This window comes from Vigna radiata, chromosome 1, assembly GCF_000741045.1.
Source record: "Vigna radiata var. radiata cultivar VC1973A chromosome 1, Vradiata_ver6, whole genome shotgun sequence".
Classification (NCBI taxonomy): Eukaryota; Viridiplantae; Streptophyta; class Magnoliopsida; order Fabales; family Fabaceae; genus Vigna; species Vigna radiata.
The window spans coordinates 21157777-21170193 of NC_028351.1; the positions used below are offsets into that span (position 1 = coordinate 21157777).

The 12417-nt window shown below is 32.3% G+C and overlaps 1 protein-coding gene across 1 annotated transcript; it reads right to left on the minus strand.

The window, feature by feature from the left end:
* Nucleotides 1–3091: 3091 nt before the first annotated feature.
* On the minus strand, nt 3092–8109 carry LOC106773132 (ribonucleoside-diphosphate reductase large subunit). Its single transcript, XM_014659825.2, has 17 exons — nt 7613–8109; nt 7467–7528; nt 7299–7386; nt 6748–7011; nt 6390–6630; nt 6230–6306; nt 5928–6098; nt 5735–5827; nt 5489–5638; nt 5294–5380; nt 5009–5173; nt 4801–4920; nt 4438–4640; nt 4213–4362; nt 3987–4134; nt 3602–3685; nt 3092–3523 (listed from the first exon to the last, which is right to left on the minus strand). The coding sequence occupies exons 1-17, from the start codon at nt 7838–7840 to the stop codon at nt 3425–3427; spliced, it is 2430 nt and encodes an 809-aa protein (XP_014515311.1). The 5' UTR covers nt 7841–8109; the 3' UTR covers nt 3092–3424.
* Between the last annotated feature and the right edge of the window lie 4308 nt (nt 8110–12417).

Here is a 12417-nt window from a genome sequence, read left to right on the forward strand (position 1 = left end):
TTTTTATTTAATATTTCTTATTATTTGATTATCATTTCTTTTTAATACTGACTCGCTCTTTCTTTTTTTCAGTGACTAATCCTAGTTATTTGATTTATATACTTTNTTTTNATAGTAAATACATGAGAGAGAATATTCAAAATTGAATATTTCTATTATTTGATTTTTCATCCAATGACTATTGGCAAACATCTATCCACCTATTTAAAAGTTATATGACGTGGCTATGTGGACTGTAGTAAGTTGACATAAATGGCTTATAATTGGGGTTATTAAAAGGGGTGGGTTAGGGTTAGTTGAAGTTAGGGTTCTTTGATTCTTTGATGTTCTTCAAATTTTGTAGCAGAGGTTGTGATAGGGTTAGGGTTCGTTGAAGTCAGAATGGCTTCTTCTCAAGCATTTTCGTCTTGTTCCAAAACAGGGTGAGAAAGAAATTCACAATCCGCAAATGATGGGGGTTGGATCCCTCATTGCAAGTGTGGTGATGCTGTTGTGTCCAAAGTGGCAAGAACTCCTCAGAATGCTGGGCGAAAATTTTGGGGATGTCGTCATTACAAGGTTTTTTTATTTCCATTTTGACTTTGTTTGGTATATATTTGTTCATAGATTGATGAGGAAATTTCAATTTTGCTGGCTTATTTGGTGCATAACAGGGTGGATCTTCAAGAGGGATTTACTGCAACTTTTTCAAATGGTGTGCTGAAGAAAATAATGAGGAAAGAGATGATGAAAGTGTCAGACAAAGGAGGAGGATTTCTGATTTGGAAATTTTAATCCAAAACTTGCAGAGAAGGATGAAATTGTTACTTTGAGCTATGTGTGTTGTTTTTGTAGTTAACATTGTCATTTTAAAGGTCTGTTTAGGTTGATATTTGTATGTGGCTAAATGTTTTGGTTTCGTAATGTCAAGGTGAAGGTCAATGTTAAAGTTCATGTAATGTGAAGGTTTTTATGTAATATGAAGGTTTATGTAATATGAAGGCGTTAATGTGAAATGTTAAATATAGTATCTACTTTCATTTTAAAATGTCCAATTTGGTCTCCAATTGTATTTAAATTAGTTTAGTTTTGGTCCCAAATGGATATGACGACAAATGCTTGTCATCCCATAATAAACTTACACAAGTGCTTCTCATCACATACTAAACTAACACAACTGCTTCTCATGATATAATAATCAAAGTGCACATAAAAGAGGACATAATAATACTTCATTAAATGATAATGACCGTACATCAAAAAACTTGGTCACAAAATACATCCAAAGTTCATAATAATACACAACTACTGTGTTCAAAATACATGCACCATCTTCATAATACACAACAACTATGTTCAAAATACATCCAAAGTTCATAATAATGACTTCAAAATACATTTAATTTATTCTTCTTTTGAAAGGTAACTTCTTTCTCATGATTGGTGGAGCTGAATGTGCACTGGACTCCTGAGTAGGTTGGGGAGGCTGCGGGGATTGAGGATTGGGTTGTTGTGTTTGAGTCAGAGGGACATGTTGGTTGTGTGACGGGTGGACGTGAGGGGCACTTGCTTCTGTTGTGTCCCAGTTTACGGCAGATGGTACATTTTTTCCTGTGTCCACCAATATTCATTTGGGTCGCATCCTTTGTTAACTCTCAGGCCTCCAATTTTCTTTTTTTCTTTGGCCGAGCAGGCATCTTTCGTAAAATTGGTGGCAGGACATCCACAAATGATGTTTTTTCCCAAAGCAATTGCCCATTGAGAGGATAAATCATTGCGGCATAAGTGGCTTCATACATGCCCACAAGAACAATCATCCTTCCAAATATTGAAATTCAGCAGTGACAATATTTATAAAAGCTATACCATCATCAACACATATCCCAACAATAACACACTCATTCCTATACAAAACAGCATATATCCAATGAGGTCAAAATGAAGTATAATTTATGGAATATCTAAGGCAAATAGAATCAATATTGTCAGTGAATATTTTAAAGACAATTTGGTTATAAATACTTATATATTGTACTGTATTTTCAAGTGTAGGGGTGTCATATCAACCCTCATAAAATAAACAATTATTACATAACCTAAAATATTTGACACACCTTGACCCAAAACAAAAGACATAAAGGATATCAACCAACATAAACAATGATGGTATGCAACCAGTCAAGTATCATTGCAAGTCAAAATTTGAAACCATGGTAGACCACTACCTCAATTCTTTTCTCAGCCATCTCAAAGGGGGACACTAAAATCACTTTAAAAACTAATAATGGGACCACGGTGAACAACAAAAGCCGACAATAACGCCCTCTGTCTTCCACAACCAAAAAGCCCACAACAAAAATGATATTTAACAAATAATACAACACATTACAACAACAAATAAACAAAGTTTTATACTACCCAAAATCAAAGTAAAACGAGGAATATATTCTTAACAGAATATCAAATTAAACCCTAACCCCCCAAAAAAAAAAACATAAACAACAGCATAGGCTTAGATAGTGACCCCTTACCTCACCTCTGTGCGATGTTGAACTACCACCTTCAAGCAATCACCAATGGCGTTATCTCCAATCACGACAAATGAACAACAATGGCATTCTCTCCAATCGCGACAAATGAATAGCAATCAGGGTTAGGGATTTTTTAATTACCCTAATTTTTTCATTTCATTTTAATTAGGGGTTTTTTAATTACCCTAAAATGTTTTCAGAATGACACATCATATAACTTTTAAACAGATGGATAGACATTTGTCATGCTAACATCTTCACCGTTAAAAATTTAACGTCGTCTGCCAAATGGACCATTTTGAACAACTTTTAATAAAATATGGGACCAAATTAATTTTTTTCCGAAAGTAGAATCATTTTGAACAAAAACCCCAAAAGAAAGAACCAAATGATGTATTAAACCTATTTTTAACTATTATTGTAATTATTTTTTGTTTCTCACAATAATTTTTTTACAATTAGATCCCATATACTTATTCGTGGTAACTATATGCTCCTGAGATATTTATAAAAAATATATATGATGTGTACATTCTTAATATATAATGTGTACGTTCTTAAAATAAAATAAAAACTTATAATCATTTATAAAATAAAAACATTTTAATTCAATCATTGAACATTGAAACCAACATTAACGTAATCTATTCGATAACGAATCTAATCTAAACATAGAAAGACATCCTACCATCCTAACATTCTTCAACTATTTAACATATAATACAAATGAAACTTAACACCGCAACAACTATACAAAGTAAAAATAATTTAGAATGATTGAGATAGTCGTGTATGGATTCGACCTTGTATCACAAATGCCAAAGCCTGCACTGCTAAAGTAGTGCTCTTTCAGAATAACTTGTTGAGACTTGCTCAATTAATCAGTAAGAATGCAACTTTAAGTTTGAATGCCCTTAACTTCCACAAGCCAAGCACTCTTCTCTGTTTGTTAGAGAGCACACCATCTGCGCCATCTTGGTATTATCATCCTCTTCCTCAACCGTAGGTTTTTCCTACATACAAAATAGAAATGGTCAACATCAAATGTATAAACAAAATGAATAAGATTGATGACAATAAATTCTTATTACTTTGAGCAGAGAGGTATCAACGGTGAACTTGATAGCATCAGCTGCTGCACGTGATCGCAGATAATACATCCCAGTCTTCAAACCCTTTCGTTTGAAAGCAAAAGGCAATGAACATCAAACAGTTGGTATAAAAATTCACAAGAGATCTAATTTCTAGGAAGATAAAGTTAATCTGAATTCAAAAGGAAACCCAATAAATAAACACAGCCATAGGCAGTGTATAGATTTATATATTTAAAATTATCACTAAAAAGTCCAACTGTAAAAGCAAACATAAATCTAACATAAAAGAACATCACCTAACATAATCCATTATTGGAGAGAAATCGTGAACATAATCTAATGAGGCTAGAATTTTAACTCGCTCAAACATAAAGGTTGATACCTTAGACCACGCATAGAAATGCAAAGAAGTCAGCTTTCCAAAGTTGGGTTGATCCATATGAATATTTAAGCTCTGGCTTTGATCTATGTAACATCCTCTATCAACAGCCATATCAACCAGTGTCTTTTGCTTTATCTCCCAAACAGTTCTGACAATTTAAGGCAGAGTTAGCATGAAGTTCTTAAGAGTCATGTATAGCTAATTTACAAAATAACAATTCTCATACTTGTATATGACTTTTAGGTCATCAGTTATTTCTGGAATTTTCTGAACTGAACCGTCCTCATAGATTATCTTATTCTTGATTGTAGGAGACCAAAGTCCCATTTCAGTCAAGTCATGAAGTAGATGCTTGTTCACTACAACAAACTCACCACTGAAATACAAACAGTTAAAACGCAAGATACATCAACAAATTATCAAACTACAATAAAATGGCACGGGAGTAAACCTCAGAACTCTGCGACTGTAGATATTAGAAGTATATGGCTCAAAACACTCATTATTGCCAAGAATCTGGCTAGTAGATGCAGTTGGCATAGGGGCAACAAGAAGTGAATTTCTCACACCCGTCTTAGATATCATTTCCCGAAGTGCATCCCAATTCCAACGACTTGAGGGTATCACGCCCCACATGTCTGGCTGAAGAATTCCCTGCACATACAAAATCATCTAAGTAACAACATAAAAGCATCTATGATGTTTAGATTTCTAACTGAAAGCCTAAAAAATTAAGTTCAATATACATTCACTGCATTATGAATATAACTCAGACAAAAAAGCATGAGTAGAAGAGACTCTCACAACAATGTACCTTGCTCATCGGACTCCCACTATATGTTTCATAGGGACCCTCTTTTGCAGCCAATTCACAAGAAGTTTTTAGTGCATGATAGTATATTGTCTCAAATATATCCTTGTTTAACTGTTGAGCCTGCATCACATAACCATGTAGCCTATCAAATTGAAGAACATCTAGCTTAAGCTGTAAACGAAAGTGCAGTCCGACTATAATTATTTACCTCTGGTGAATCAAATGCCATGCCAAGTAGTATGAAAGTATCGGCAAGACCTTGAACTCCAATACCAATGGGTCTGTGTCGTAAGTTTGATCTTCTAGCATTCTCAATTGGGTAGTAATTAACATCGATTATTTTATTAAGGTTTGTTGTCACCGTTGCAGTAACCTATAAATTAGTCGCAACCATCACAAAAATAGCCTTAAAATGATAATACCAATATAAGTGCATAAGTTGAAACATGACATCCAGCATTGTGCATAGTTCGAAAATAACAAGACATTGTACCTCGCCCAATTTGTCAAAGTCAAAGTATCGGTTTTTTGAGCCCCTGCTCCCAACAAGCTTAGATGGATGAGATTCCATGGGGACACCCTTTGGTCATCAGATAAACATTCAAAAACAGAAATAACAAGTTAGCCTAGTCACACAGAAATCAAATATAAGCGAACCTAACCATGAAATAACCCAGGGATTTCCTACCTTCTCTCTTACATATCGTGGTAGAGCAATTGATGCCAAATTGCACACAGCAGTTTCCGTTGGACTTGTATACTCAATTATCTCAGTGCACAAGTTTGATGACTTGATTGTTCCCAGATTCTGTTGATTGCTTTTCCTGTTGCAAGTGTCCTAGGATATTGAAAATGAAAAGATTCAATGAAAAACATATCTAAAATGCATTAAAATAGAAAGTTAAACAAAGTCAAATAAGCATTTGTAAACCACCTTAAAAAGCATATAAGGGGTTCCAGTTTCAATCTGAGACTTCAAAATTTCAAACCAGAGGCTCTGTGCCTGAACAACCTTCTTTGCTTTTCCCTATGTACAAATAAATTTGTTAAAATAAAAAGTAAGGAAAAAATAAGCAAAAAGGAATTCAAAACATGCAAAACAAACCAACAACATAGACCAAGCTTACTTCTCTTTCGTACTGAGTGTACAGTTTCTCAAATTCTTCACCCCAACAATCAGCCAAACCCGGAGCTTCATTGGGGCAAAACAAAGACCATTGCCCATTGCTCTGAACTCTTTCCATAAAGAGATCAGGCACCCAAAGAGCATAAAACAAATCTCTAGCACGATGCTCTTCCTACACAGATAGCATTAACACATGGCTATATCAGTATAATAGGACTACTTTTTAACAATCAGGAACTAAAAACTAGGGCCATAACTACATATGATGTGAATTACTACATTTTAGAATCCCTTCAGTCATACCTTTCCATGATTTTTCCTTAAATCCAAGAATTCAAATACATCAGCATGCCATGGCTCCAAGTACACAGCAAATGCACCTACAAGAAGAATGTGACATGGTAAGTAGAGGCAAATGATAAATATTCACTATCGTGTCCTCAATAAAGTATAAACAATATACCTTTCCTCTTGCCTCCCCCTTGATCCACATAACGAGCAGTATCATTGAACACACGCAGCATTGGAAGAATACCATTTGATGTCCCATTTGTGCCACGGATGTAACTGCCTGTGGCACGAATATTGTGAACAGAAACACCAATTCCACCAGCTGATTTGCTAATAATAGCACACTCCTTCAAAGTGTCATATATTCCCTCTATACTATCATCTTTCATGCACACAAGGAAGCAACTACTCAACTGCCAAAGCACATGAGCATATCCAAATAAATGAGAACTAGGATTATCAAATATCACAAATGCATGCCTACAAAAAGAGGAAGATTTGGAGATATAGAGCATTAGCATAAAATGTACCTGTGGTCTAGGTGTTCCCGCATTAAAAAGAGTTGGAGATGCATGAGTGAACCACCGTTGAGACATAAGGTGGTATGTTTTGACAGCAGAATCGATGTCTTCCTTATGAATTCCAACAGCAACCCTCATCAACATGTGTTGTGGTCTTTCCACCACCTTACCTTGAACCTTTAAGAGGTAGGACCTCTCAAGGGTTTTGAAACCAAAATAATCATAGTCAAAGTCCCTATCATAGATTATTTCACTGTCCAATCGAGCAGCATTCTGAAGCATAACAGAAAACAACACAAAAGTGAAAATCCCATCATACCAAAACAATAGCAAAACAAAATTTAAAGCACGTAACATCAGAAATACAAACCAAATCAAAAATGCACACAGTATAACAGCCATAATAAGTGATTATACTAAAACACTCAATAGCCTACAACTCATAATTTTGAAACTTGACCCAACTAAAACAGTGGATCCATTATCCATAAACAGTTAAACAAATAAAACATTTAGACAAACAAGTTTCAAATTCCAAATGGCAACAAAAGTATAATTACCTTGATGATAATTTCATAGATGTCATCAGCAACCAGAGGAGCCTTCATTCCAGATCTTTCACTAAAATGATTACGCATAATTTTAATCCTGAAATGTCCAAAATTCAACCACTTTAAAGAACAAACCATCATAACAAAAACACAAAAACAATTTCCAATGACACTTACGTTTCAGAAAATGACTTCTTCGTGTTCTTGTGCAGATTCGAAACGGCAATCCTCGCAGCCAACTGAAAAAATCACAAAACACGGATGTCAGCCTTTAGTCAAGGGATAGGAATTACAAAAATCACAATAGAAAAAAAGAAACTGACAGAAGCATAATCAGGGTGGTTGGCAGTCAACGCAGCAGCGGTTTCCGCAGCCAACTCATCAAGCTGACTGGTCGTGACGCCTTTATAGACACCAGCGCACACTTTCTGAGACACCAGTACGGGGTCGCAGTGTTCTGTGCTTAAACCATAACTCAGTTTCTTGAGGCGAGCGGTGATCTTATCAAAATGCACCGCCTCTTGCCTCCCGTCTCTCTTCACCACATACATTTCTTCTACTCTGTTTTTTGTGTTTCTCAGTGGAGAATTTCTTCGAACGGTTTGGAGGCAGGCACAAGTGTATAAATAGGGTGAGTATAGGGTGTGATAATTGTTTGGGTTTTTGATTTGTTTTTCCCAAATAATGATGGTTCCCTCTCAAATGTGTTGGATTCGAAATTTTCCCGCGAGAAAGTTGGATTTGGAACTTGAATGAAATGGTGGGAGCTTCACAGCGCGGGTTACGCTGATGAGGGACCACGCTCTTTTGAAAATAAAGTGGAGAAGCTGTTTTCTTGGACTCTTGTCCTTTCCCCATTTTATACACTTCTTCATCCGGCTGATCTATCTCCTGAGGACCGTTGATAATGAAATGTTGTTTCCTCTGATGAAGGTTAGCGTGGATGGGAAGGTAGAGAATTAATTACCCCTGTATTTTTATTTTGTCCTATTTTTTGTTTGGTTATCTTTAAAATATTTTTTATATTTTACTTTTATCATTCTATACATATTTTATTTTTCAGTTTTACCTTTTAATAATTTAATTTATATCATTTAAACATATTTTGTTTTTTAATTTAACTTTTTCATAAGTAATTATTTTTTTATTTTATACCATTATTTAAAGAGGATTCATATTTATATTAATTTTTTAAGTTTATCTTTTAATAAATAATCATTTTTTATTAAAATAAATAATTTATCAGTTTTATATTTAAGTAATAATTTTTTATTTGACTGTTTTTTCAATTTAATTATTTTTAAATTAAAAGAATATCTATATTAAAATTTTATCTATAAAATAAATAAAAAATATTTTTTAAAATTATTATTAAAGAGATTCATTTTTTATCTAAACAAGTTTTTTGTATCTTGTTAATTTTTTTAATTTAAATAATTACGTAATAAAAATATATTTTTCACTTTTATCCTTTTAATAAATATTTCTTAAATTCAAATAATTAATCATAATAAAAAATTACTTCTAAGAAAAAATATTTCTAAAGTGATCTTTTTATAAAAACTATTTTATAGTTTATTAATATTCTTTTAATAATTAACACTTATTTTATAGCTTAGTTAATTTTTTATTATAACAAAATATATTCATTAATTTATTATAAAAATTATTTACACTTACTTTTATAATTATAATTTTTTTATTATTATAAAACATGAACATATAGCATTTTTTATAAAAATTTATTTTGTTTTTATTTTTATAATTGTAGTTTAATCTTTTATTATTTTAAAAATAACTCATGTGTTTCCTAAAGTGGGTAAAAATATCAAACCAACGTCATTTATGTTTTTTCTTTTAAAATTATAGAATATAAAAAAAAAATTCTTATCATTTTCTTGTAACATAAACTAAAGTAAATATGATTGAATACTTTGGTATTTTTTGTATGATACATTTAATTCATAGAATCATGGTTTTTTATTCATATAAGGAAATAAGATATATTTTTTATACATTTTTTTAAAATATCATACTTTTTTTTTCTGTTTTATTTAAGTCCAAACCTTTAACAAGAAAATTTACCAACAATATCAACTTTAGAGTTATAGTAAAACAGTCATAACATACGAAAATTATCTCTTTCAAGATATCATAACTCAATCATGTTCATTCTTGATTTAACATCCAACAACCAACTTATCAATAATTCACAACTCGATCAATATACATATTCATCATATAAATATATCCCTCGTATTTACATCATATTTAATCATAATTCCTCAATAACAACTAAAATGACATATCATTCCTATTATCTTGTTGCTAATCACAACAACATTAATTCATCACATTCATGCACATAGTTTCAAATATGCATATCTCATGTCTAGTCATTTCCATGTTAACCAAGATAATCATCCAATTAACACACAAGTGTTATTAAAGATTCTATATTTATCAAAACATCAATCTTACCAAAGATTATTAACATTGGTTATGTCAAACATTCAACACAAAACATTCAAGGTTTGTATATTTTTCAATATCACAATGGATACATCAATTATTCATAAACAAACAACTTTTCATTTCAAAATTAAGATTCAACAAATAACATATCAATAAAAAGATATTAGCCCCTCACTTACATGTCTTTAATTAATGGATAAAGAAATGGCAATCCAACATTTATCACATCATAAAGATGTTCATTTAACATTACTACTCTGGTAAAGAAAAATACTCATCACAAGAACACACCAAATCCACGACTCTCAATACGTAGTTATTCAATCATTCAATTGTTCATCAATCAAACACACTCGAATTCAACATTTCCAACATCAATTGATACACGTTCCTTCTCAAGCTTCTCGTGCAAAAATTATGATGACTACATTCATTCATATTTATATTCATAATTGCCCAGTCATAGATAAATAACCATTCAATTTAGAAAAGATGAAAAGCCATACACATTTTACAATTAAAATTTCCAAATGTCACGAATATGTTCCAATCCATAACAACGTAATTCCTTACTTTTCAAGTCTCTTATAATATACATGAATTGTGGACCAGAGACTTTACTTACTAATTTAATAAGTGACAACCAGAGCAAAGTTACTAATCATCCATTTCATTTAACTATTTATTTCCCATTTCAAACTCATTTTGTATGACCGCTACGTGGACAAACTTCCACACATTACCGTAATTTTTATTTATCATAATATACTACTTTCCCAAACTTATTTTTATACACTAAACCACTAAAAGCCACTACACAAATACAATAAATATTTTCAATCAAAATATACAAAAAAACACCATATAACCATTTTTCAAAAACAAAAATGTCAAGTCATAATACAACAAGTATTTATACTCTAACATCAGCACCTAAAACAACATGTGATGATTATTTTTTTGAACATAAACAACAAGCTAAATACAACAACCATGATCACATTTAATTCTACATCAAGACAACATGTACTCTTTGTTTAATGAAATGATATAAGTTGGAATCTTGTTGAGTATACTTTTAGGAAAGAGAGATGTGTCTAGATTGAGGACCTAAGTACCTTATATTTCCTTAGTCAAATTGTTCTCCAACAACTTTCACAAATCTAACATCCATTTGTATAAATCATGTTTCTAACAAAAATTAATAACTTACACTTTAAAACACTTTATACATCATCACTGTATTGGCCAATAATCAATAAAATCTCATACTTAACAAAACAACAATTGCTCAAGAGGTGTATTTTCTAAACAACAACTGATATTCCTGTCCAAGTAACAAGCTCGTATCATCATCTTTTTCACAAAAATAAAAATACATGGTTTAGCTCCTTTTACTTCTTGATGAACTACTTTGATCATTTATTTACAAAATATAGGCAACACCTTTCTTTTATACCCTTTAAGACCTTATACACTCTTAAAAGACAATCCCTCTATATAAGCAACTTTCTCTACAACTCAATCTAAATACCCTTTCAAAAGCTCTCACAAACTTCTCTATAACTTAAATTATAACCCTTAAATCACCTTATTTGCTTCTAAATTCTTATTCTATCTTTGCAACTCTCAATCCAATGATAAAAAAATTCATTTCTTCACCCCTATTTATAGTTTAAATTAAGATTACTACAGCAGTATTGTAGTAGCACTACATTTTATCGTAGCAGCATTTAGTTATATTACATTTTTATTGTACCTATACTACATTTTTACTACTGCAATGTAGTAGTACGTGTATTGTAAAGGTCTAAAAAAAATTATAAAGCCATTGGGCCTATATTGAGGCAGCTCAGCCCATAAAGCTAAGGACTCATGACCTTAGGAATGAGTTTTCTAAAAATCATAATTCCTTCATTTTGTCAGCTTTCTTTATCTCTCTAAAACCCTTGCCCTAAAATTCTCTTTGTCTTTTCTCTAGATTTTCTTTTCACTGAACCGATCAAATTTTGATTTGAAGGTGTTTCCGCTCTTGATGCACCAAGGGCTTTAGTTTGAACCGAACGTTTTTCCATTGCGACCGGTAAGTGCCTTTTTCCCTTTTCTTCAACTGTTCTTGAACCTAGGCCATGCAACTTGCTGGTTGCCTATTACTGGTAGCTTTTCCTTTGGTTTCTCTGTCCCTTCCAACTCTAAGAAATGTGTTATGCACCAATTTTGGTGGCTTATAGGTGTTGTCAAACTCGCCTCTGTGAGGAGGTACTGCTAGAGCATTCCTATGAGTGGTACTGTTAAGCTTTCCAGGTAAGGGGAGCTAATTATTTTTGTATGAATTTATTTTACAAAAATATATGCATATGAATGTTGGACTATGCTCTTGTGAAACTGTTTTATGACTTTTATTGTATTGGGGGTTATAACTGAAACTGTGAAATTGTGCATGTTGTGATGTGGTGAATTTAATCTGTTTTGAATGAGTTTAATCTCTGGAAATGGTGTGTGCTGATTATTATTTGATTGGGATGAGTTTGTTGGCTAAAATTGATCTTGTTGGAAGGTCTGGAGTAAGGGTTTTGTAATAGCATGTATATGGGTATTAAATGGGTGTACAGGTATTGTTTGGGGTTGTTGTGAGAGGAAGTCAAAATATTAA

Excerpts from the sequence above, each read along its gene's own strand:
- LOC106773132 (XM_014659825.2), bottom strand. The coding sequence starts at position 7,840 with ATGTATGTGGTGAAGAGAGACGGGAGGCAAGAGGCGGTGCATTTTGAT. Across the intron at positions 5,639-5,734 it reads CCCCTTATATGCTTTTTAAG|GACACTTGCAACAGGAAAAG; the intron begins GTGGTTTACAAA and ends TCAATATCCTAG. Across the intron at positions 4,921-5,008 it reads TGGCATTTGATTCACCAGAG|GCTCAACAGTTAAACAAGGA; the intron begins GTAAATAATTAT and ends TATGTGATGCAG.